General features: G+C 46.0%; 1 protein-coding gene across 3 annotated transcripts in view; it reads left to right on the top strand.

Moving 5' to 3' along the window:
* The window catches only part of ABTB3 (ankyrin repeat and BTB domain containing 3), a 180805-nt gene that overhangs the window by 142894 nt on the left and 12112 nt on the right, over positions 1-25799 (top strand). The window contains exons 5-13 of one of the 3 annotated variants that reach the window (XM_054219397.1): positions 1106-1271; positions 4670-4759; positions 7918-8019; positions 9130-9223; positions 9333-9468; positions 11141-11361; positions 12740-12918; positions 19214-19285; positions 25578-25683. In XM_054219397.1, the coding sequence (XP_054075372.1) occupies positions 1106-1271; positions 4670-4759; positions 7918-8019; positions 9130-9223; positions 9333-9468; positions 11141-11361; positions 12740-12918; positions 19214-19285; positions 25578-25683 (1166 nt within the window). The remainder of the gene's footprint in view (positions 1-1105; positions 1272-4669; positions 4760-7917; positions 8020-9129; positions 9224-9332; positions 9469-11140; positions 11362-12739; positions 12919-19213; positions 19286-25577; positions 25684-25799) is intronic. The other 2 variants (XM_054219484.1, XM_054219575.1) reach the window with 2 other exon arrangements.

Genomic DNA, 25799 nt, shown 5'->3' on the forward strand with positions numbered 1-25799 from the left:
TTTTACATATGAAATAGAAAACAAATATTTGATGTATGCTTGACTTTTTCACTTTTGATCTTTATTTTGTTTTTCATTCATAAGTAGCCCCTTGTTTTCTGACCTAGCATTTTTGGAGAATGAAAGTGATGTTTTTCCAAACACTCCTTTATCCAAGTTCACACTGAAAGCACTTTGGATTTGGACTCCACCCTCTGCCCCAGACACTCCTCAGCATGAAAGAAAAGCAAATCTGTCTTTTAATAAGATGACACCGAGTTGGATAAACATCACATTTGAATTGCCTGGCTCTCTCTGGAGCTGTAGATTCACATCTTGCTAAATAACTCCTAGCCCTTCTTCCATTTGAAATTAGTCTCTTGAGCAGTTTACAGTTTGGAGAGCTTTTGAATAAGACCTTAAAAGGATAACGTCTCATCTGTTAGACACAGACAGCAAGGATTTGTGGTGTTTAGCCATGATTACGTGGCAAGATTGCATTCTCCCTGATTGCATGGTGCCCTGATCTACAGGTGGCCCTGCTTGAGCAGGGGGGTTGGACCAGATGACCTCCAGAGGTCCCTTCCAACCTCAGCCAGTGTGGGATTCTGCAGCCTGCTCTTTCTGTTCCAAAAAGGCTTCCCTGTTACTGGGGCTGTGCTGGTAAGATCCTTGAAGGCGTTTGAAATGACATTATTTTCTCTTTGTTGTATTGTCAGTGATTATACATCCATTTGATGTAAGTTCAAAGCTTACTGAAGACACTGAAACTTTTGAGAGATCAGGGAGACTGGATAACCTCACCATGCAGAGAGAAAACCTGTGGTGAGAATGTGTTGTGCGTTGCTTAAACAGGGAAACCAAATCAAGCGAAAGATGTGCTTTTTTTCACCAATTTTTTAATAAAATGTATAACTTGTCCCATGAAAGATAGACCAAGGGCAGTCTCCATTAGCTTGCATTAGCATTTCACATTCGGCACTTCCCTCAAACATACAGGTCAAAGGAGAATGAATGTGTGCATGACCTACATCCTTCAAAGACAGGGCAAAGTATTATTTTCCTAGGGACAGCGAGGTCCGTCCTCTGATTGTCCTCTGAGCGTGTTTATTTCTCACATCCACAGAATCGATGACTGCTTTTGCGCATCTCGGAAACTGGATGCAGTTGCCACTGAAGCGAAGTTCAAGCAGGACCTGGGTTTCCGGATGCTCAACTGTGGCCGAACGGATCTGGTTAAACAAGCTATATCCTTGCTGGGGCCGGATGGGATTAACAGCATGAGTGAACAGGTAATGAGACAGAAATGTAAAGAAGCAACTGTGAAATGTGAGAGTTTTGTCTGCTTATCACAGAAAAGGAGCCCCAGCTTTCAGCTAAACATAGATGTGACTTTAGTCCTTTTCCTGCATTACTTTGCATTGAGTTGAAGCACCGCCAGGTGAACATCTACGTTAAGTTTGGTCTTTTCAAGTTGTTTTGATCCGTTGGTACTGAGGTAACTCAGCATGAGGGCAGATGCATCCCCTGAAGTCTTCTTAACAGTGAACTGAGTTGAGTGAAGCCAGAAGAAGATCCCAAGAGAGCTTAGTGTTGGTCTGAATACTTAAAACTGCTTCAGTGCCCTGAACAGTGGTGTGGAGCAGGGCTTTTTGAGGTGAACATCCTTCCACTGAACACTGCCCTGGGATCTGCAATACGTTTCATGTGCAGCACCAAACTCCTGGCAGGAACAATTAATTGCTGGCACTCTTTAACGGAGTTCAGCCCAGTTTGAGCTAACCTTCCAGATGTGAAAGTATCTCTGCAGTGTTACCCCACTTGGTGGTGGTTGGTGACCAACGTCCACCAATTAAGGAGCCTAAATTTCCCTGGAGTTAGACCTCCATGAGGCTGGTGGTTGTGTTTGGGGATGAATCTGCCTCTGCAGCTACCTACCGGCAGCAGTCCGTTGGACTATGATGCTCACCAAGGTCATTCCCCTTTCCCAGAGGTAAATGAGTGGACACAGATACTACTTTTGAAATAGTCCCCTGAATTTTCTGGTGCCCCTGATGAAAGTGTCACTGCATGTTCCCAGATCTGTGGCATCCTCTTTGGCAGGAGGCAGGTGGCCGCCACCCCTAAGGTGGTCGCTTGGGACAGGAGCCGGACTGTTAGTGGGTCTAGGTCTTCTGAGATGAAAGCTACTCCAGGAATGTGAGTTATGTTGCTCTTCAGTAGCTTCGTTCTGAGTCAATATTGTGGATTTATTTGAGAAAAGCTTTAGAAGAGGGCAGTACTCCCCCCCAAAAAAATAGTATCAGACTGTTCATTCCAAGGTTCACACATTATACTTTTTAAAAATTATTATTATTTTATGTTAGTCTGAACCTGGAAACTTTTCACAGCACATTTTCTCTGTCCTCCAGGCCGAAACCTGGGAGCACTCTGGCTTGATTCATCAAAGCACCTAATCATATGCTTAACTCTGAACACATGCTTACATCCTATTTGAGTGAAAGTTAAGCCTGTGCTTAAATGCTTCGCTGGATCAAACATCCCACATCTTGTAGGATCCCACATCTTGCAGGACAGAGCCCTAAGTGATACAAGGCTGAAAGAGAAAGAGCCATTTTTTTTATTTTGCCAAAAGCCAAATGCCCTTAGTGGTGATTGTACATATTGTTACCGTGTTCCTGTGTGTGTGTGTTGAACACTAATGATGGGCTCATTAAAAATCCATTCCTCCCACGTGCAAAGAGAGGGGGCTGAGCGATGCTGCTGCTGCGGTGCAAGGCTGAGCTGCAGGGCGAGCCTGGGGGACCAGCAGTGGCAACAGCAGCAGGGACAGCAGTGGGAGGTGAGAAACCTCATTAACTCTTTAAAACCCTGATACTGCTGCATGACATTCTGGGCCCCTTTTAGTCAGTGGTAAGTCCTTCATCAGCTTCAGCAGGGCCAAAATATCCCGTGTAGTCCCCAGGCAGACCCTTTGCTCTAGGTGTTGCTGCGGGGTCCTTCACCACAGCTGCCCACGTGCGGTGTCTTGCAGGGGGGAGCCCCCAGCATGGGGCTTTCAAATTCTTGTCTTCAGATCTGATTAGCCCCCTTGTGCACTTTATTTAATTACTGAATGACGCCACTTACAGAAATTGAAATAATAGTTGAAGGAACATGTATTTAATTTTAAGCTTCTGTCTCATCCCCATGTTTCAAGGCCCAAACACAATTTTTTGTAATTCTCATGGTCCTGTTTGTTCCTGTAGTGTTTATTGACTGCCAAAGGAAATGTTTTGCCACTGACTGTAGCTGAAGTAGTTTGAAATTCTCTTTGGGAGTAACTCCAAGTCACCCAAGAACTCTCCTTGCCTGGGGTGAACTTGTTTTTTCTTAATAATAGCATGAAGCCCCAAATGCCTATTCCCTTACTATGTATCTTCGTAAGTATGCTGTGGATGTGAGCCTGTGAAATGCTCCATGTGTTTTAAGTGGGCTCTAAGTACCTTGCAGGGACAAATCTTTAATTATATTTTCTTTACAAGGGCAGCCCTTCCATACCTAAGCACCCACTACCTTTAGCCCTGCATGCAAACAGGAAAAATGGGGTAGTTCAGGAAAAAATAGTGATGCTGGGCCCTTGCTAGGAAGAGCAGTGTCGTGGCTCTGTGTCTGGCCGTGCTGGGCACCTCCAGTTTCTCTGAAAATAATTTCACTTCATGGCAGCACTCAGGTTAAACAGCAAATGGTCTATTGTCTGACAGCAAATTTACCAGGGGACCTCAAGGTGGGCTATAGACATGCATCAGAGGTAGCTGCGTGCTGCGGTAGATTTACTGCAAAACAAGTGGTGGCTGTTGATCAACACCCCCTACTGTATTTAATAAGCAGCTTTTTCTGTTATAATTTACAGTAGATTTAATGATTTTTTCCATGATTTCATCTGGACTCATTACCACAGCCACAGTAATACTTATCTTAAGGGAAATGGTGATCCACCGCAGCAGGCGTTTCAGATGAATACGAGTTGCATTGTGGTGGTTCTGCAGTGAAGGGTCACTTAATCTACTTTTCCTCCAAACAGGGCCATGTTTTCCTCGAGCCAGCAACTTGCAACAATGCTGTCTGGCATTTCATTTGAAATTAAGTCCTTGTTTGCTAGAGAACGCTCTACAAAGCCTTTACATTCCCAGCCCTTTACGGCATCCACATTGAAAAAGCTGTGCCCGGATCGAACTTGTCTTAAGAAGAGCTTGGGATGTTTTTAAAGGTTCTTTTGGTAATTAAAAAGTTAGATTTTATGAAACTGTGATTATAGAAAATGGAATAGAATTAGTCTTTTTAAAAAAACAGTGGAAATACGGTTGCTTTGATTAAAAACAACCTGCTGACCTCCAAAGACAAAGATGCTCGGTTTAGCGTATGAGGATGGAGGTGAGGCTGACAAGCCTAGTTTCACTCACCATGCTGAGGATGCTGAGAATAACATGAAAAAAACCCATTCAATCCAAGTGACAACAACAATGGAGATTTTACAAAAATGTTTGGCTTTTGCTAGTCTGAGGGGCATGTCTAACAGAGGTAATGGCTTTTTTTAAATACATACTGTTAGTCTTGATGATATATACTTAAATAATTGTTTAAAGAATCAAAGAGAGTTCTGTGTTAAATTTGTCAATTCCTTTGTTTTTTAACTCCAAAAAATGACTAGGGCATGACTCCACTGATGTATGCTTGTGTCAGGGGTGATGAGGCTATGGTGCAGATGCTGCTAGATGCTGGAGCAGATCTGAATGCTGAGGTGAGGACTCTTTGTTGGTTGTATCTTTGTTCTGTTTTTTGTTTACATCTTAAACTATCCCTGAAACTGTAGCGGAAGGAAAATCCCACGACTGAAAAAGAAAGTAATAAATTTGTCTTATCCTGGACGACACCACTTGAAATGAATAGTGAAATCAATCTGCATTAGGTTAACATTGGGATTCACTGCACAGAAGGGGCCAAGTCATCGGACATACCCCACAGGTAATATTGATTTAGTTGTGTTTGCACACTGCAAATGAATACAGGCATTAGCACTAGCACGGAGCACAGCTCCAATGATAGTGGAAGGACTCCCTGAATCTCAGCTGAGTTAAAATGAAGAAGGCAAAAGAAATACCCGTCTGATAACCTGCCAAAGCTCGAGCATTTCTATGCATTGGGGTGCTCCAGCTAAGCATCCCCAGCACACAAGTGCTATGTAGGTTCCACTGTTTTGTTTTACAAAGTGCCTTGGGCTAAAAACTGTTGGATGAGGAGCTTGAAGCTTCCAGAATATAATTGTCTCTTTGATGAATGCACATCACAAACTTACACAATCTGTCCACCAAACAGATTGTGGTCCGACTCTTGTGCAATGGAGGTATGTACATTTTTAAAGAGCCGCTTGAAAATCCGCGAAAGAGTTATTTGTTAATGATTCCAGTTTCAATTTGTTGAGGTCATGAGTAAATTAAGCTGTCTGCTTCATTTATCTGTGTTCCATCTGTTCTGTTTGGACTTGAGCGAGCTGATAAATTGTAGTCACTGCTTTCAGCCAGACATTTTGCACTTTTAAAAAATCTAATTTAAAAGTAGAAATGGATGTCACCTGTAAGAGACTGATAGTCGTTACTATCTGATTGCTGTTTGGTGGCTTATGTGAAATCAGCTGATGATTTCAGTTCCCCAAATTCAAGCACACCACCCTCAAGAGCTGGCAATAATTGAATACTTGAACCCTTGTTAGCACTCGCGGTAGGCACACCAAAGACTGGGTGGGCATGGAGACTGATCTCTCCTCTAACCCTGCCTGTGGCTTAGAGGTGAGATGGCATTATTTGGTTCCTAGGACAAGTTTTCGTTAGGAGCAGTCCTCCCAGTTGCTCCAGTAATCTTCCAGACTTGAACCAAATGCAAATTTAAACAGTTTTGTCTTCCTGAAAGTGCTGACATCTGAGAGAACAGCTCCAGAGAGGGATGTGAACCTCCCTGATTCATTTCTGTAGAGTGTTTGCTCTAAAATCAAATGAAAACACTTTGGGACAAGAACTGTGAATAATTATGGTGTGCAATTATAAGATGATTTGTGCACACCACAACCAACTGTGCAAATTGGGCAATTACGGCAAAAAAAAGGCAAATCAACCATGAACAAAAATAAATACTCTGTCAGGTGCCTGCATCATTTTCCCCCTTTCACTTTGCAAATCAGTTATATATATGTTTCCAAAAGTATCCTCAAATGCTGGGTGCCTCCCTTTTTGATTGCCCATCTTTAGCAAAAAATGGACTCATTTCCAGATGTGCTGAGAAGCTGCAATTCACTCTGGAGTCAGTGGGACCTGTAGCTGCTCAACAAATCTCAACTGAGACCTTAAAAGCCTGGTGAACCGCAGGTCTTTCGCAAAGACCGTGTCAGCTAGAAAGAACTCTAACAAAAAAAAAAAAAAAAAGGGAGCAACGGAGTTAGAATGACTTCATTTTCTCTGCCGTGGGGTGCCCTGAACAGTGGTGGGGATCTGTGCTTGAGGAGGAGCTGGATGCGTTCACTAAACCCTGACCTTGCCCATCCTCACCCTCTGCTCCCCAGCCTAAACCCCAAGGCTCAAGCTGCTCCATCCTCTTCCTCCTGAGCAACCCCAGACCCAAAGGAGCCCCATGCCTGTGCTCAGACACCAGCACACATCTCCCATTGGTACTTTGAACTCTCTTTTTGGCAAATCTGGGCGGTAACAGCCAGGTGCTGGTGCAGATCCGCTCCTCTGGCAAGCTGCATGGGCTCTTCAGAGTTTGCCCTCATCCCTGTCCTTGGGACTGAGGGCCTGGTTGCGTGCTTCTAGCAAAACACTGCATGTGGCGCTTGGAAATGCGAGCTGCTAATGCAACCGAGCATTTAATAACTGGCCCTGCTCCCCTACACGGATAAAAGTACTTCAGACAAGGTAGCAAAAGCATAGCTGGCTGATGAGACAGAGAGATGTGGCATCTTTTACTCTGATTTTCGTCCTCCTCTGAAGATCAATAATAAGATTTTGAATTTTTATGTCACACTCCATCTGAGTGTGCAGTCTCAGATTGCAAATGTTCATTAGATTTTACCGTCTCTCTGAACCTCATCAATATTAATACCTCCATCTTTAAGACAGGGAAACTGAAGCAAAGAGTGGTTATTCATCTTCCCTAATGTCTACATGAGAGGCATCGGGCACTAAGGTGTAGAAAATGGAAGGAGCAACGTGAAAAATACCATTTTGTTTTTTAAGGGTAGAGTTTGCATCTCTTTTAACTGTCACCACCCTGCTCTTTTAACTCAACTCAGACAGGAGAAGGCAGTAAAAGGGAGTTTTCTTAAAACATTTCTGAAGCGCCACTCTGCCCTGTCAGTTGTCTTTTTTCCCTCCGGTGGGAGAGGAGGGGCCTGGAAGCACGCCTGTGAACTCTAGGGTAGGGCTTGTGATGTGTCTTTCATGATGGCAGTGACAAAAGTCATACTGATTTATGTGGAAAGAATTTCTTTAGGCCTGGAGCAATCCCAAGACCTGGGGCTGTTGATAGACAGTCTGGAGAAGTCAGTGGGAGTGGTCCTTTAGCTGTAAGCGTCCTGATCCGTCCCTGCTTCCCCAGTGTGTGCTGCTGTAACCAGCTGTGGATGTTTTGACCTTGTGCAAAAGTATCTGGTGGCCAGTGGTTTAGATGGAGCTACAGTAGTTGGTAAAAAGACTTCATTTGGTATGAACTCTAATTCAAGCTGTCAAATCAGCATGAACAGTTTTAACATTGAGAAAATTTTTGCAGGAAAAAAATGAAGCCAATCATTTTATAAAGCACCTTTCCCAGGTTTTCTATTTCACTTACTCCCTCACATGCCTGGCTTTCAGGCAGGTTGAATTTTATTACGTATAGCGCTTTAAAAAAATAACTTTAATTTGTTTGTAGGTTGTCAGTACTGCTCATAAATACCCATCCGTCCACCCCGAGACCCGCCATTGGACAGCTCTGACATTTGCTGTGTTGCATGGACATATTCCTGTAGTTCAGGTATTATTGTATTTCCCTACCTGCATCTCATTCTTTTGTTTCTCCTCTTCAGTTCTAATTACATCCATCTCAAACCAGTATCCTCTTGCCATACTCATATTGGTTACTTCTGCTTCTTCTAGAGTGTACTGATATATAATAGACCTATTATATAGCAAATACGGTGTTGAAACCTTAACCAATATGAGGTTCAAATAAGACAATTTTAAAGCAAAGTTGCACCAAAGAAAGTCTGACAACTCCTTGTGCTCCTTCCTGACCACTTGTTTTATATGTTTGTTTATTCATTCATTACACTTTCTGACACTATAATATTCTAGCAAACACAAAACCACTGCCTTGGTGGGGGAGAGGTGGACAACAGCCCTTGTGCTGCTCCAAAGGGGGAGAAGCACTCGCTCCCCTTACCCCAGCGAGGTGTCGCGTGGGATATGCTGGTTCTGTGCTTTGGCATCTCAAAAGTCGAGAAGGTTTATTCTTCAAAACAGCTGTGTCTGTGGCACACTTAATGAAGCGCCAAAACTGTGAAGGCCTCGAGACAGAAATGGCCAAGAGGGGGCTGGAGCGCAGACGTCATCCTGCTCTCCTTGGCCACTTTTGTTTTCAGCGTTGTTGTTATTTACATGGAAGCGTCCCCGATGGAGATCACAGCATTTGGACTGTGACTGGTTCTTAAGAGTTGCCTTTCTTCTGGCCATGTCTTTATATAAAAGATGGAGGCAATTGAATTCCAATCCATTTTAGGATGGTGCTGGAGTTCTAGAAGACGGTGAAGGAAGGATGCTTGTTGGGCTAATTTTCAGTACTTCCATCTTCAGCACATTACTTCCTAACACTGATCTTTCCCCATTTCCCATTCAGAAACACTGGGTTACACTTTTTTGGCTCTGAAGTTGGACACTAGTGCTCCTGGTGTCTGGCAGTGTAAAATGAGCGAAAAAAGGAATCGATTTGCCTCTGTGAAACAATGGGCAGAATTTGCATGTCACTTGTCTCCATCGTATCTGGTTTGCAGCTAACAAGAAGCATTAGACTCTCATTTGTCACTGCTCATGAACCCTGCAGACTTAATACTCCCACTTGCTCTAAATGGTGACTTTTTCTTTCTAGCTGTTGCTGGATGCAGGAGCAAAAGTAGAAGGTTCCTTGGAGCATGGAGAGGAAAATTACTCTGAAACTCCTTTACAGTTGGCAGCAGCTGCTGGTAAGGACTTGCTCCTCCCACTGTAATAAATTCTTCAGTCGGGACCTGTGGTTTAGGTGAGCAAATACTGGATTTTAAAAGAAGTAAAAAAGCATCTCTTGACTTGCAGGAAATTTTGAACTGGTCAGTTTGCTGTTGGAGCGAGGAGCTGACCCCATGATAGGAACAATGTACAGGAACGGCATTTCCATGACTCCACAAGGTGACATGAACTCTTTCAGTCAGGCTGCCGCACATGGACACAGGTAGAGTGGGAACAAGTCTAGTGGCATCCTTCAAGTGCTTATTTTTTGCCTGGGCGTCCATTTTGAGCAGATGGGTGAAAGTTTTGCATGAACGATTGAACATGCCACCAACTGAGCAGAGATGTAAGGCTTTTTGCTAGCATGTGAATTTAAACAGTTGGTGGTACAAGCTGCTTTTTGATAGCTGATTTTAGAAAAAAGGAAGGGGACTCCTCATGGTGTGTTGCAATGCAATGTTTGTTAAATGGTAGCTGATGTGACAGCAGAAAGGAATGCCAAAGACATTCCTTCGGAATTTCTTGTTGACGTATTTATCAGGTTTGGGATGGATTGTGTCTGTACTGCTGTAGCCTTAATTGTTGTTGAACAGAGTTTCTGCATCTGTGTTTACTGTAAAGTCCCGTGTGCCTTAATGTTGTACGTATGCTGCAAATTTTTTTTAAAAAAAGTAATGAAATGAGCACCTGGCATGCATGACCTTGCAACGCTCAGGAGTTGACTGCAGTGTAATCAATTAGTATTATGATCTTCACGTTCCTACTTTTCTGATTGTAGCCATCCAGAGGAACATAGATACAGGTTAGAGACAGTACGTACCGTCTGTTTGCTTAGAAACAAGCTGCCAGTCTAACAACATGCTAACGGCATGTCAGGGCCGGTTCACACAACACTGCCCATGTGGAGCCTGCGAGGGATCCCTGGGACAGAGAGGACAGTTTGGTTATTGGAGTCTCACGTTCGCTGCACCGGCCTTGCTGCCAGCTGGTGTGAGTGGGACACATGCACCCGAGGAGGACCTGGGGCTCTCCTCGGCTTGGCTGCTGGCTGTGCATGTTGCAGGCCCTGGCTCTTATTTTCCTACCTGTACACCACTCACGCACACTCCCTCCTCCTTCCCGCTCTGCTGCAAATTTATTTGGGACATACCGTGCCCCGCTGCCACCCCACGCCGGGGTCTGAGCCGGTGAAGGGTGGACTTTGGAGTACGAGGGAGGTGGGATGGGGACCAACATGGTTTCTCTTCTCACAGCTGTGAAGCTGAGAGCAACTCTGTTGAGATCAGTGAGGTTACACTGGTACGAACCTGAGGTCACCAAGACCGAGTTTGGGCTTTGCTATTTGATGGCCCAGCCGGATCAGTGGCTTTGCAGAGTAGTCCCAGATGTGCTTGAACCTGCCCTGACTGTCTTCGTTGAATGTCTAGCTGCTCCAGCTTCCCCGGACTGCTTTGAGTGTTAATTGAGTGGTGGTGCTTTTGGTAGCTCCAGGCAGCTCCCTTCTCAAGCGGCCTCCATGGTGAAAGTCCAGAGAGCTTGTCCAGAGGCACCTCAGCCTTGCCTGATGGTGGGAAGAAGTCTTGAGTCATGTTTAGCTCGTGGGTCTCTGTTCCCACGAGATGCTGCCACTCGTGCGACATCTGTATGGTTCCTGTCATGACAGCAATGTCTTGCAGACATGGCCCAGGCAGTGCAGGTGGGCTAGCAGGAGCGGTGCTTGCCTTGGGACTGCTCTCAGACAGTCCTGCCATTAATTGGAGTAATTTCCTGGATAGGTATCCTAAGTTGCCACATCGCAGCAAGTATCTCCAGCAAAAAGAAAGCCAAGCCACTGACTCTATGCTCTCCTGCCCTCTTTCTCCCTCTCCCTCTCTCTGTCGTGCCATGATTGATAGGAACGTCTTTCGTAAGCTGCTTGCTCAGCCGGAGAAGGAGAAGAGCGATATTCTGTCGCTGGAGGAGATCCTGGCCGAGGGGACGGACTTGCCCGACTCGGCGGCAGCTCCGCTCTGTGCCAGCCGCAACAGCAAAGCCAAGCTGAAAGCCCTGAAGGAGGCCATGTACCACAGCGCCGAGCACGGCTACGTGGATGTGACCATTGACATACGGAGCATAGGTCAGTCCTGGCACCCTCTCCTCTCCCTCCAGGGAAGGACCGCTGTAAGAAATGCACCTCTCTTGAGGAGCTGTTGCTTAAACAGACTACGGTTGCACTTTCCTCAACTCTTGTGGAAGGAGAAGGCGATGGGGGATCTGGCAGGTTCCCAGCCCATTTTGGCTCCATAGCACACCCTGTTCAGGGGCTCTGGGGCAGTGTTCGGCTGCCGTGGGCCACCTCCAACATCTCTCTTCGGCACTCTGCTGTAAAGCAGTACACCATTAAAACATCTTTATTTTCTGAGGTTTGTGAGCCTCTGAGGGCAGGAGCAGGGAACTGGCTTCTTGGTGTGCCAACTCTGACAATGCGGGGCTTGAACATCATACCAGCCTGCTGGGAAGTCACTTCTGCCTGTGGGGGAGGGTGGTTGTGTAGCGTGGAGGGGAATCGGTCTGGACTGCGTATTTACCATCCCCATTGATTTGTGTTCAGAGAGAGAGAGAGAGAGACCCAAGTACCCAGTTTGCCTCTGCCTGGTGTGGTGCTCCAGCCCTGGGGACATGTGGCGTTGGTCAGGGTGCGCAGTGGTCTCAGCGGTGCCTCACCATCTGGGTTGAGCAGGCAAAGACCTGGCGATGAATGAAAGGAAAGCAAAGGGCTGCTCTCCAGGCGCTGGACCTTTGCTGAAATGGAAGGAAAAACCTTTAGTAGTCAAATGCCAGGCTTGCGTTTCCTCCCACTCTGTTCTGCAAGAGCAGAAACTAGGTCACATCCAGCCTAATGCCTGCAGAGGTACATTAGCTCCATGCGCTTTCTCACTCAGTGCATGGGAGCAGTTCCCTTTAAGTTCCTGGAGAGTGGTTCTGCCACGACAAGCTACTTGAAAAAGCTGATCTGCTTAATTTGCCCAGTGCTGTTTAGGGAAGATAGTAATGATCAGGAGAGGACATTGGGTAGCGCTTGAATGAAGTTTTAATTTGAAGACCACCAGTTTGAATCCAGGTGGGTAGTGACCAAAATCGGGTTTTTTACCATTTAATGGCTCTCCAGGGCCGTATTCAAACAAATGAGCTAGTGTAAATCTAGTTTCCAAAAGGCTTTTGCATCACAGAGCACCACTGCAATTACCACAAATTGGCAGTCTCAGCAGAGAAGCTGAAGGCTAGATGAGCAGGGAGACCACAGTCTTCTCTTACCATTTGGAGGAAAGCCTCTGTGCACTAGGTCTGGTATGTCCTGGTAACCACCAGCCTTCTCAATCGGGGATACACAGGAATTTGATTTTTTTGGGTTATTTGGCAGCTTTTGCGTAAAACCTTAATGTAAGTAAAGGTAAAAAAGCAGACGAGCACATCCTTCTCTGAAGCTGGGAATGAGCTCTATCCTCCATCCACAGGTGTTCCCTGGACGCTGCACACATGGCTGGAGTCCTTGCGCACCTCCTTCCAGCAGCACAGGCGACCCCTCATCCAGTGCTTGCTAAAGGAATTCAAGTCCATTCAGGAAGAAGAGTACACGGAGGAGCTCATCACACAAGGATTGCCTCTGATGTTTGAGATACTGAAAGCCAGCAAGGTAGGATAAGATGTGCATTTTAAAGAAATCAGCCTCATTCCCATCCCATGAGACACAAAGCTTGCAATGTTGTTTTTGCACAGCTGTCCCAAAGCTTGTTTAGACTGTACAGGATTATTATTATTTGTATTATGTATATCTTTTTTTTTTCCATTGTGGAAGCATGTGTTAAAAATGCACAAGCTAATCACATCTCCTGCTAGAACCGCTTAATAGTGATGCAAACAATAACCTGGAGAGACAACAGAAGATGATGCATAGTGTTGAAATTAAAGTCAAAAAGGTAACTGCAGTATGGCAAGAGATGTTGATAACCAACCCAACCCAAAGAGTAACTTTATCCAGCTTGTTTTACAGGACTGTACAACAAAGCTAATGTTCATGTTTGCTTTGGATTTCTTTAACCTCTCACATGACTTTCTCCTCCCTTCATGTGGGATTTGGACTCTTAAACTTGTGGGGAGACTGGTTTCTACAAGCACAGAACAGGATAATTTTTTTAAGTCTTCTGTGTGAATGTTTGAACTTGCAGCTTCCCCAGATTTATTCTTTCAGCTGACATTTTCTTAGCCAGACAAATCGGACTAACAAAACCTTTTGAGGGAGGTACCATTGAGCGTGCAAGTATAATAGCAAAGGGGATGATCATGGGGCAGGCAAGGAGAGGAAAATGTTTTACCTAGTGAAGGATGGATACTTCCTTTTGAAATTGTTACAACCAACAGTTTCTTCTCTACTGGTCCCCCTGACAGTCAGTTGCTCCCAAGGAATGCCGAGTCAACTTTACTGTTACTATCAAATCGTTATAGTGAGGAAAAGTATCAGAAGGTTTTGATTGCTGTTCTTTTTCTCATGTACCACAATACATCTTGGTATGGTCTTCTAATTGTGTAACTGGGAAGTAAGTAACATTTCTCACCCAACTCTACATGTAACAGCAAGGAGCAGATAATTTTTAGCACCTGCAGCAATAGCATAAATAATGTGAAAAAGGGAGAGGTGCTGTTATAGGCACTCAATACTAAAAAGTTTCCAGACTTAGTATAGCTAATGAAAGCCTACATGGATTTATTTCTTGTATCCTGCTGCAAAAGAGGTCTTGGACTACAGTCCCAAGCAAATCCTGAATATTTGTTCCAGCAATTGTTCTGATTTTTGCTCCCACGAGTCTTTCCTTTGGGATTAGTTTGTATTGGATGGGTATTTATGGAGAATATTTGAGATAGCTTTTAGGAAATCATTCCAAATACCAGGATTTGCAGATTCCTTGTTCTGAACTCGCTTGGGATTCCTTGCTTGGGATTACTCGCTTGTAGATTCCTTGTTCTTGAACTCCTTGTTCTGAACTACCAGCAAGGTGCTGTTTTATTTCAACGCTGGTATAAAACTAATTGTATTGAAAACTTAATGGAGATTAAGTTTAGGCCTTGTAATCTAGGATGAGGGATAGTTTTAATTGCTCTCCTCCTGGGTGGCTGAAGCGAAGGCCAATGATCATTGTTAGAATAAGCTATTTACGTAGGATTATACTTCTGGGACATGTTAGACTGGGTCTTCCAGAGTCTGTTGTAGGAGACCTGGAAACAAATAAGACTGCTACCTTCTGCTTTGGGTTCACTTAAAACCTAAATTGTGGAGGGATGAAACAACTGAAGTATCACAAAAAGCCCTACATGACAAAGAAGAAATCTGTGCTGATCTTTATTCCTCCCTCTGGGCCTAGGGGAGCTCGCTGTCTTCACTCTTCATGAGCATGCATATTCACAAACACACACACATACGCTGCTTCATATTCTTAGAAAAATAATGAATCATTCTGGGACACTGTAAGGGTTTAAAAATTGTCTGCAAACAGCATGAATTATTGCGGCGGTCTTGTCCAAATGGCCTCTCACAAAGCTCTCCCAGACAGAAATGTGGACAGACTCTATGCAACCCTTTGGAAGGAATCAAAATAAATTCATTTGTAGGAGAATGAGCCAATAAAAGTTCTCCCTGGCCACTCCGTAGAAGGCAGGCAAGGAAAGCTGAGATTCAAAGGATCTTCTGTTCCCCTTCTCTGGAAGGGCTGAGAGCAGAGACTGTTCTTTATGTATACCCACAGAATGAAATCTCCTTTAAGAGGTGCAGAAGGGCCGTAACTGTCATTCACATCCCTCTCTTTTGACAGCAAATTGTAAAGCTCTGCATTTTGTAGAGCTGTGGGGAGATGAGTTTGATTTGCCCACGCGGACATCCTTTTCCCTGTGGGCTGGGAACTTCGAGAGAGATTACAACTCTTGTGAAACATCACAGTCTGGCCCAGTACATTTCCTTAATGAGTTTTTCAGGGCAAAAAGTATAAAATAAGCAACTAGGAAGCACAGAGCCACTTAGCATTTCTTGGCTGATGTAAAACAAGATGTCCCATTTGCTACATATTGTGATGCTCGGTATATTTTAATTGCATGGCAACTTGCACCAAATAGAAATGGTCTTTTGCATTCCTATAAATAGTTCGAACTATCCCATAATCTCAGAACAATTTAGAAATATTAATGAGTTGAGACATGGAAGAAGATCTTGTCCTCCCTTTATGAACAGAGAAACTGAGGTAATTAAACTGAGGCAGATTTTCAGCGCCCCATAGAGTGACAGTCTTGGCCTCAGAAGCTGTGACAACCTGGATAACCCAGACAGAAATTTGTAAATTGAGTAATTTGGCCAGAGAAACTCTCCAAAAATCGCATAGAAATATAGGGCAGGTCTCAGAGTAGGAAGCGTGCCTGCTGTGCAAAAAGGCCAGATACTACAGAAATGAAAAGGTTAAAGAAAAAATAACCAATACCTACAAGAACACCATGAGATAAAAGGAATCCCTTTTGTCTTATAGATGGTTCTTAAAGTTCCTGTTCCTAGAGTGCCCAGATGTGAGAGTTTATGTTGGAGCTCTGCCACCAGCCAGCATTGATGTTGGTGTCCTGCAGGGTGGCACTCCGCTCCCATTTATGTGCCCGGACGCTGACAATGGAGATAAAAATAAAAATCTGCAGAAGTCCTGATGCTGGAACACAGAACACCAACAAAAATTGGCAAATCAAGCAAAACTGGCTGAGCTGAAGTCCCTAGTTTTATTCCCTCTCTTCAAGCTGTGAAATAAGCTGGGAAGAATGGTGAATAGATTGCACATTGGTTGTTCACTGCTGCACTAAAGCCCTGGAGGAAGACTTCCAAAAGCAGAAATGAAGGTTTGATACCCAGCTCCTGGTGGTTTCCAATGAGATGGAGCGCTTTCGTTTCCTTTCATGCCCTTAAATGTCTTTATCAGCTGCACCGTTGAGAATTGGATGGAGAGCGGAGAAGTGGCAGCATTTCCATGCTGGCGAGGCAGAGCTGGGAGAACAGACAGCGAATTGCTCTGCGCTCGCTTCCCCCTACCGTTTCTGCTGTCGTGCAGTGAGCTTGGGTCATTACCAAACCAAGGAACAAAGACAAGGTACTCTGGAGAAAGCAGCATCAGTGGAAGGGATGCGGAGAGCTCAGTTTAAGGCACTTTCCTAAGAACAAGCAAAACTCAAACTGGGAAAGCTCTGACACTAAAAATATCAATGGTGTTGTGGTGGATTTGGGCCACGAGATGAGCAGGAAAGGCGCTGCCATTTCAGGATGGATTGAATCTCTTTGGCAGACGAGCAGACAAACATAGCCTGCTAGAAGTGGTTTGGACAGGGCTGCATGAGACAAAAGCCGGAGAGACACTTCTGGAAGCAAGTAGCCCTGAGCTAAACTTCAGCTGCTGCATAGAGCAGAGTTGAGTCCCTCAAAGCTAAGATGACACTGGAGATCTTGTTGCAGAAGGATAGGAAGATGCAGCTGAATTTCTGCCTGTTGGAATCTGTGTTGTGCTCTTTGTGGCCTGGGGAAACCCCCAGGCTTCTCACTGGAAGCTCTCCTTTGCCTCCAGACGAGATTGATGTTTGCTTTGCCTGCGCCTGGCTCTGAGCTGGATTGCCCTCCCGCCTCATGTTGGAGGACCATATTTGCCAGACGAGTGGATGTGCTTGAGGGCTGGCCACGGCTCGGAGATTGGGCCCCCCCAAATAGAGACTTTTAAAAAAGCTGCGTGGAGGTTGCACCCAGATCTGCAGGCTTGTAGGGCCTGAGGTGGGGCTTGCAGGACAGCTCTTCCATTTTTGGAGGGAGGTTCTCTTGAGGATAATGTGCTGAAGGTGCTTCTTTCTTTGTCCTCTGTCTACAAAAATCCTGGAGCTCTTTCAGTTTGATCTTGACATTTCCACAACCTGAAAAGAGAGAGACTCAAAACCACAACCTTGGAAGTTAAACACATCTGGCCTTTGGAGGAGGTTGGGTTTAGATTTCCAGTCCGGAGCTCAGCGTGAGCTTGAATTGTCATTAAAATCTCCCAGCTCCATCCATGCAGATGAGCCAGCACCGTTGCCGGTAGTACGAGCTTGTGAGCCAGCTTCATCCACTGCTTTTTCTGTGTACAGCAATTCAGATCAGATTGTCCTTGACCTACTTTTTGGAGAAAAAGACAATCTTTTAATTCCAAATAACATCTCTTAGAACTTTCTCTCTTCCCCCGTAGCATGGCATGGAGCTGCTATTTGCCATTACTTTGGATCCTTTGTGGGCACGCATTGCTGTCGTCCCCATGTGCATTGAGCGCACGTGCAGAAGTGTTGTCTGGAGTTCCTGCTGGTGTATTGTCCAAGACAAAATCAGCTTGAAAAATTGTAGAAGGGATCCCTCATTGCCCTTCCTCAGTTGGATTCTGCTGCTTTCTCTTCAACCTTCCAATCAGTGACGAGGTCATTTATTTTAAAATTTAGACCATTAGCGAGGTTTTGATCACATTGTGCAGCCAGGGTTGTTGAAAGATGCAGGAAACTACTTTGCGAAGATGTTTCCTCGGAATTTAAAGCTCCTGCAGAGTTTCACAAACTCTACAAATTGCATTGCTGCCTATAGACAGCTGAAGAAAGCTGCAGGGGTGCACAGACTGAAAGGCTGCGCTGTTTGAAGAGCAGCCATCAGTCTGGCGTTGACAGTTATTGAGAACAAATAACAATTCAAAACAATAACCAGTTTTTAAAATTCCAAAAGGATTCGGGCTTGTGGGTATCTTGAAGAACCTGGGCTATATAATTTAAAAGCTAAAGTACTCTTTCGGCAGAGACTTAGCCACTTAGAATCCAAAAACTCTTAGAAAGTAAAATTTGGCATTTTTTTTTTAATACATCTTTTCAGAAATAGCAGCATGTAGCCTCTGCCACAGATGCAGTAACTACTGGACAAAAAATTCATATCTCCAACAAACAGAAAGCAGCAGGAAGGGCTGAAAAATCTGCCTGCTCTGTTGCAGCAAAATGTTCAGAAGCTGAAGCTTGAGACGGGCATCTTGTTTTGGTCTTCCTGAATTTAATTCCTCTAAAACAAATGTCAGGAGAGGTTCCTCAGAGAATGTCGACAGGTTCAGCTTGTGCGTCTGTTCTACAAAGTCCAGGCACGGTGGTCAGCAAACATCAGATTTTCCCCAAGGTCCGCACGTGACCTAGAAAGTGACACTGGAAGATGGAGGAGGTAGAAAATTCCCCTTTTTGTCCCTTGCTGGGTTGAAATTAAAATTTGAGATGGGCTTGAGGGAAGCTGTGCTTCGCTGTTTGAAGCCCGACTGCTCTGTTCTGCAGGAAGGGCTTAGGTTAGATGGGAGAGGTGAACCCTGTATGGTGCTCTGGCAGGCACTGGGTCATGCCCAGCTCCTAGGGGAAAGCCCTCCCTCGGGAGAGTGCTGCGCATGTTTCTCCTGCTTGGAGACGGATCAGGAAAGACCCCTCTTTGCTGGGTGAAATTTTACTTCCTTGTTTAAGCTGCTTTTCAGCAGCAAATTGAGGTTTTACTATAATGACAGGTTTCATTAGAATGTTTGTTCTCCACATAATATTTTACCTTTCTTGAAAAAAATTAACACCTGAAAATGGAATATTTTGGCTGATGACTGAAATACTTTAACTGAAGAAAAATGTGGACTTCCCACAGAGGAGACAGACACACCAAAACCCGTACTAAAAATAACCCTGAAGACATTCCAGGATGCTAAAGGGCCCACTTAAGGGTTTCATGGAGTGGCTAATGCCCTTCTGTGTGTCAGCTAATGCCCAGCCTGTGCTCGGTGATGGATCATTTGGCTGGGACTTTGAGTGATTTCTTAAGGCAGGTTTCTCAAGTTCTCAAGTAATTGCAGCGATCTGTAACGTTGCCTGTTGTCATTTGTAGTACTTCTGTGTCTAAACAGTTCAGAGTAACAAGGACGCAAGTTATCCACACATGTACGTCGTGCATTCTCCATGTGAGATGCAAACGCCAGGTACCGAGTGGCATGTTAATAACAGACTGTTAACCCTGTCTCGTGTTTTCGTAACGCGGATTCAGATTCGTACTAACACAGGTTTGATTTTTTTTTTTCTACCCTCTGTCTGCCTTCTAAAACGTTCACCTGCCAGAGGCAGGAGCCGTTTCTTCATTTACAATAAATAAATGCCATGGATGTGACACCTGCCCTTTTCTGGGCTCTCATCCAGGGATTAGACTGTGCCCGGGGATCTGAGCTTTTTACATACAATGCACAGCTGTGATATAAAGAGCCTTTTGAAAGGGAGGCTTGGCAGCTTTCCCAGAAGCTAACTGAAGGGTCCATTTGTGCCTTACCTGTGATTAATTCTTTTCCGTTTGTATTTGCAGTGGAAGGACTTGAGCCCAGCACTAACAAAACCCATTTTGTTACACAGTTCACTGCCTCTAACTGTATCTCCAACCTCTGGGGCTTCCCTACCTTTGCAACTGTTGACTAATATTAATTATGTGTATGCTGCTTAATCATCTAGGAGTGACCCTCTAAAGTGGCATTTAATCGGTTTTGAGGCAGCAAGCAAAAGTGAATTTTGCAAGAGGACTGTAGCGGAAACACCGTGTCAGGGATGGAAAAGGTTCAGAGAGACAGCGAAGAAAGTCCCAGAGAGTTTGGGTGCTCGGGGCTGGGGATCTGCGAAAAGCCCTCTCTGTTGCTTCACTTTTTATCGACTCTTTCTGGCAAGAGGGGCACATAAACAGAGGAGTAATTAAAGGGTACCCCAGCGTGTCATGGAAGGAAGTTCACGGATGAGTCCTCAATGGGCTCAGGGTATCCTGAGGCTCCGCCACTGCTGGAACAGCTGCTGGGGACCACGTGGGAGATGGGTGACTAGAAAAAGTGCTTCTGCCACTCTGCATTTAGCAGAGAGCTTGGTCCTCCCAGCATCCTCAGGACCAGGGAGAGAAAAGATACCTTTGCCAGCACCCTTGTTCCCTGAGCAGTCTGGCTTCTCTGCTTGCCGGGGAGATGTGTATTAACAGGCAGACACCAAGCCCAGGAGAATTAATGTGTTACTTTTCTGCCTAACGTGGTGGGCTTTTGGGCTGGGGCTTTGTGGTAGAGGAATTTGAGGGCCTGACACACTTAGGTTAAAACAGCATTAATGGGGCTGAGCTGGTGAAGGCGACATCAATAGAAGGAAAACCCAAAGTACTGCTTGGGATTTTAGAGGCAAAGAAAAGCATCCTAACTTGTTACCGCTGTGGAGGGCAGCCACGTGGAGGTGGTGGAATATCTATAGGCCAGTAAGGAGAAATAAGCAGTGGGTTTTGAGCAGTCCAGAGAGATGTGGTGTGGGAGTGGGGGAGCCTATGAAGAAGAGGCAGCTGAAGCAAAGTGTGGTCAGAGAAGAGCAAAACCTCAGCCTAACTGCTGAATCCGACCTGAGTTTTCCCCTTGAGAGTTTGGAGCATAGCCACCAGATGACACGTATCTTCCACAGGTACTGGAGAAAACTGGGTGTGTATTTCCCAGCTGTGTCCAGTACCTTGTAGGACTACATCCCAGAATGGCTGGGCTGGGTCCAACTGGGTAAGCTGGAAGGGAGCAAGCTCTCCCAGGGTATGTGCCAAAGTCTGGCAGAGCCTTTCCGGAGTCTTGCCACAGACCTTCATCAGATGGACGTTCATGAAAAAATACCCCTGCACTCCCCACCCAGGTCTTCGCCTCTTTTCAGATCAATCAACTAGTCATCTCTGCTCCAGCAACTTGAAAACCTTCAGCTTTGCTTCAAAAGAATTTATGAATTCCCCTTGCAGTTCAAGTGCATTCGCCTGGAGTGGGGAATTCCTTTAGATCTCTGCTGAAGAGTGCTTTTAAGTCGGGAGACCGCTTGTATCTACAAAGCAAAGTTGCTTGCTCACCGACCAACTCTCTGCTGGAAGCAGCGTCTCCCTCAGAAGATTCACTGTTGTTCCCTATTCCCTCTTGCCTATCTGTAAACTACCCCATGGCTAGGTAAATATTTTTATTATATCCTATGCCAAGCTTTCTTCCCCCTCCCACGGTAGAAGATGCGCATCGGCTGCCTTTGGCTGCGAATGAACGCCCATGTCTGAAAGGAAGCTGGCCTTGCTCCAGATCTCAGCCTTGCACATCCTGGCACAATGTTTTCCAACATCAAACTGGAGCAAGAAAACAAACTTCGGTTTGCTCCTCCGGTGTTAATGTCGCCGCCCACAACTGCTGCAGCGAGCTCTTACAGCTGTTCTTTCACTGTCAGCTGGTAGAGGGATAGGGTAAAACGGGAAGGATTATCCAGCTCGGTGCTTAAATGGGGGATGGATGTGGTAACCAGGGCAGCTTCTGAGCTTCCCAGTGCAGGCACTGTGTGAAGGGGAATGTTGAATAGTCTGGGTATGTCCTCCTCTCTGTCCGAGCAATGCTGGTGCCCCAGCTCATGGACTCTTGCAGTTGTTCCCAATTACTTCACAGGCAGCCCAGCTCAGCCTGCTCCAAGACCAGGATTTGGCTTTAAAAAAGCCAATTTTTTCCCCAGCCATCCAGTTGCAGACAAAGTATCCCTTTTCTTTCTCCTCTTTTCTGCCTCTCTCTGCCTGGTTTATTGGTAAAAGCCAGCAGAGGCCCTGCGGGGAGCAGATCCAGGGCCACAGCCCTGTGAGCTTGGCTGCGTGTGGGGTGGTGTGGGAAGCTGTGTCTCGGGGAGAAAACTTGCTGCTGTTTCTTAGCGATGACTCTAAATGAGCATATGCTTCAGCTTTCTAGCCGAGCACATTTTTTGGCCTTTCGGTGGCATGCGTTGTAAGGATTTAATGTTACCGACAGAAGCCAAAGGTCTCCAACCTCCTCTCTGCCAAATGAGATCAGTGTCCTGCGTTGGAGGTCTGAAGTTCCACGATGCACCAAGCCACTGTCTGTCTGATGACCCTGCTTTCTTTGATGTGCCAATCCTAAGGTCTCTTTTCTTTGTCTCATCTCTGCTCTGTGTGTCAGGGTTTTTAAGCATCTCTCACGTGAATGTATCACATCTTGAGCTAATTAGGTTTTTCACAGGCTTGTGGGCAGTCAGTGGCAAGGTGGCTTTATAATGGGCTTGTGTCTGTATACCACAGGGCTTGTGCCCTGTTGGTGACCCAGGGAGGTGGCAGCACCTCGCCTGTGTAAGCAGGCTCCCATGGGGTTGTCCACATGCACGATCCGTTCATCGTGTTGGTTGGATTTATGAGCAGGGATCCTCTTCTCCCACCTGCGTGATGGGTTTGGCTGGCTCTTCCCCAGTCTCGGTGCACCTGGACATCCCAGTACACGGTGCCGTGGCTCGGACTAGTGAGTGAGACCTCTGGTTCCTAACAAGGTCCTGGGAAATACCCAGATTTTCCATCAGCGCATTCCCACAGGCACTCCAGCAGGAGGAGATGCGTTGTCTTTATTGATGTGTATGAGCGTTTTTAAAAAGCTATTGCCCAGGCACAGCTGTGGCTGGGACTAGTGAGCTCATGGACCCACTAAAACCACAGCGGCATAGACAGGACCTGTGCAAACCGGCAGATTCGAGAGGGAGCTGCCAGTAGCTATCCTCTTTAGTGCAGTTACTCTGCTTTTATTCATTGCGGGTAAAGGTGAGCACTGCTCTTTCAATTATGCCTCTCCTCTCCAGAAGCTTCCCTCTGCTCTGAACCACGGAATTATCCCCATTCTCTGTTGTATTTACCGACTTCTTAGCATCTGCCGGATCCAACTGGGAGCTGCCCTGCTGGTAATCAGCATCCCCCCGGACACACTCCTCCCTGGCTGACTCAGTCGGCCGCGATGCTTCGGCACAGCCCTTCCGAGCAGAGAAGCAATTGCTCTTTCTGCCCTGTCTGTCTAGAGCTCTCCCCCACTAGCCCTCCCGGCAGCTGAGTCACTTCCTTCTTTAAATCTGGTCTTAAATCTTCCTTTTCTCTTCTTCACCCTGTGATTCACTCCCTTTGTGAAGCGCTTTGCAAAGCTCAGGCTGGAAGATGCTGAGACGCTCCCGGTGTGAGATGTCCCCCTTGTCTCACAGCCACAGCGGTGAGCCCCTCTCCGAGGCCTGGTCCCTGCGCCGTGCTAAACGATGTCTTAGTATCACTATTTGTCTTATCTTAGCATTTCTTTCAATGCTACATCTGACGTAGAAATAGGAGACACCTCCTGCCTGCAGGCGAGCGCGTGTGATTTCCTTTGACATCAGCGTGTGCCTATGAGGGCACAGCTCTACCCTTTCCCACCCCATTTGATTAGATTCAGTAAGGGAATCATTGCAGGATCTCTGCTGCTCCTCCTCGTCCCCCGTGGGATTTAAGGAGCACTGCTGTTAGAACTGAGCTGAAATGTGCTCAGAGAACGGAAAGTTTCAATTCCTGCTATATAAGCCTGGCGATATTTTTAGTATAACATCTACACTCCTCAAATTTTTATGTTAAGATTTTTTTTCTCCCTTACCTACTTATTTCCTTGGCCTTGGACCCTTTAATCACAGAATCACAGAATCTTCATGGTTGGAAAGGACCCTTAAGATCATCGAGTCCAACCAAACAACCTACAATCTCTGCCACTAGAGCATGCCCTGAAGTGCCACATCTAGATGTTTCTTAAACACGTCTAGGGATGGTGACTCCACCACCTCCCTGGGCAGGCTGTTCCAGTGCCTGACCACTCTTTCAGTAAAGTAATTCTTCCTAATATCTGATCTAAACCTCCCCTGCCGCAACTTCAGATCATTTCATCTGGTTCTGTCATTATTCACCTGGGAGAAGAGGCCAACCCCCACCTCTCTACAACCTCCTTTCAGGTAGTTGTAGAGGGCAATGAGGTCTCCCCTCAGCCTCCTCTTCTCCAAACTAAACATGCCCAGCTCCCTCAGCCTCTCCTCATATGACCTGGTCTCCAGACCCCTCACCAGCCTGGTAGCTCTCCTCTGGACACGCTCCAGCGCTTCAATGTCCCTCTTGCACAGAGGGGCCCAGAACTGAACACAGCACTCGAGGTGAGGCCTCACCAGTGCCGAGTACAGAGGCACGATCACTTCCCTACTGCTGCTGGTCACGCTATTCCTGATACAAGCCAGAATGCTGTTGGCCTTCTTGGCCACCTGGGCACACTGCTGGCTCATGTTAAGCTGGCCGTCTACCAGCACCCCCAGGTCCTTTTCTGCCGGGCAGCTTTCCAGCCACTCTTCCCCAAGCCTGCAGCGTTGCTTGGGGTTGTTGTGACCAAAATGCAGCACCCGGCACTTGGCCTTGTTAAACCTCATACAGTTGGCCTTGGCCCATCGATCCAGCCTGTCCAGGTCCCTCTGTTGAGCCTTCAATATCTAAGTGCTTCAAAATCTAACTGCTTCATCTTTTCACAGTTTCCTTGTGTGGAAGGGAATCGCCAACCAACAGGATAGTTAAAAGATTTCATTAATTAGCTGTGTGGCACCACTGAACTTGGCTAGACCTGCTCCAGTTGCCAGCAAAGAGTGGGATAAAATTTGCCAAAGCTTTTAAATCCTGCTTTTGGCTATGACTTAGGTAGCTAAGCACTAAATGCATTTCACTAGCCTTGCAGCTTAGGCCTACGAATGCTCAAGTTGTTCAGGCGCTTAGGAAAGCATCCTGCAGGCACCTTGCCCCCAGAAGCTGGGCAGAGATGGGCAAGGCCAGGGGCCAGACCTGGTTCTGGGAAGGTGTGGGTGGCTTCCTCAGGACAGCGCCAGCGGCGTAAGAACACCTTAACAAAACATTTGGGGTTGAGTGAGGAGGTTCAGTGGCAGGCTGTGATGCTTCAGTCACTCTGTAAGGGAGGGTCTGTTTGTGGGACAGTGGCACGTAGAAAGGCATGCAGGCCGTGCAGCTATACCTGTTTGTAGCTCTGGTTTTCTAAAACGTGACCGATGACCGTTTTCTAAAGAGCGAAAAAAAGTCATTTTCCAGTACAGTAAGTCTGCAAATGAAATGAAATCACTATTGTAAATAAGCTTAGTTTCTACGGAGGGGACAGAGACCATGGAGTTTGTTAGGAAAATAAGACCTCTAGTCCAAGGAGAGGACTTTTCATTTAAACTGATTCCTACAGGAGATGTAGCAATCAAGTAAATGAGAATTGCCGTTTCTAACAAATACTGATAATCCTAAACTCTGGTTTTTAATAAAGCTTCAGCGATCACATTCTTCAGCTTCAAAACAGGCAACTCTTGAGAACAAAGTAACATCTCCTTTGCATACTGATCTTACCTTGCATACTAAGCTTACATTTCATATATTTGTTTTCTTTTGCTTAGAATGAAGTGATCAGCCAGCAGCTCTCTGTCATTTTCACTCATTGCTATGGACCCTACCCTATTCCAAAGCTCGTTGAAATTAAGCGCAAGCAGACCTCTCGCCTAGGTAAGCCTGACTTGAAGATACTCGTTGGCTCTCCGAGGAGAGCTGTGGGAAGTCTGCATCGCTGGCCGGGTGCTTGGCGGGGCACGAGTCAGAGAAAAACCTGAATGTGAAAGGCA

Source organism: Rissa tridactyla, chromosome 1 (genome assembly GCF_028500815.1).
Source record: "Rissa tridactyla isolate bRisTri1 chromosome 1, bRisTri1.patW.cur.20221130, whole genome shotgun sequence".
Lineage (NCBI taxonomy): Eukaryota > Metazoa > Chordata > Aves > Charadriiformes > Laridae > Rissa > Rissa tridactyla.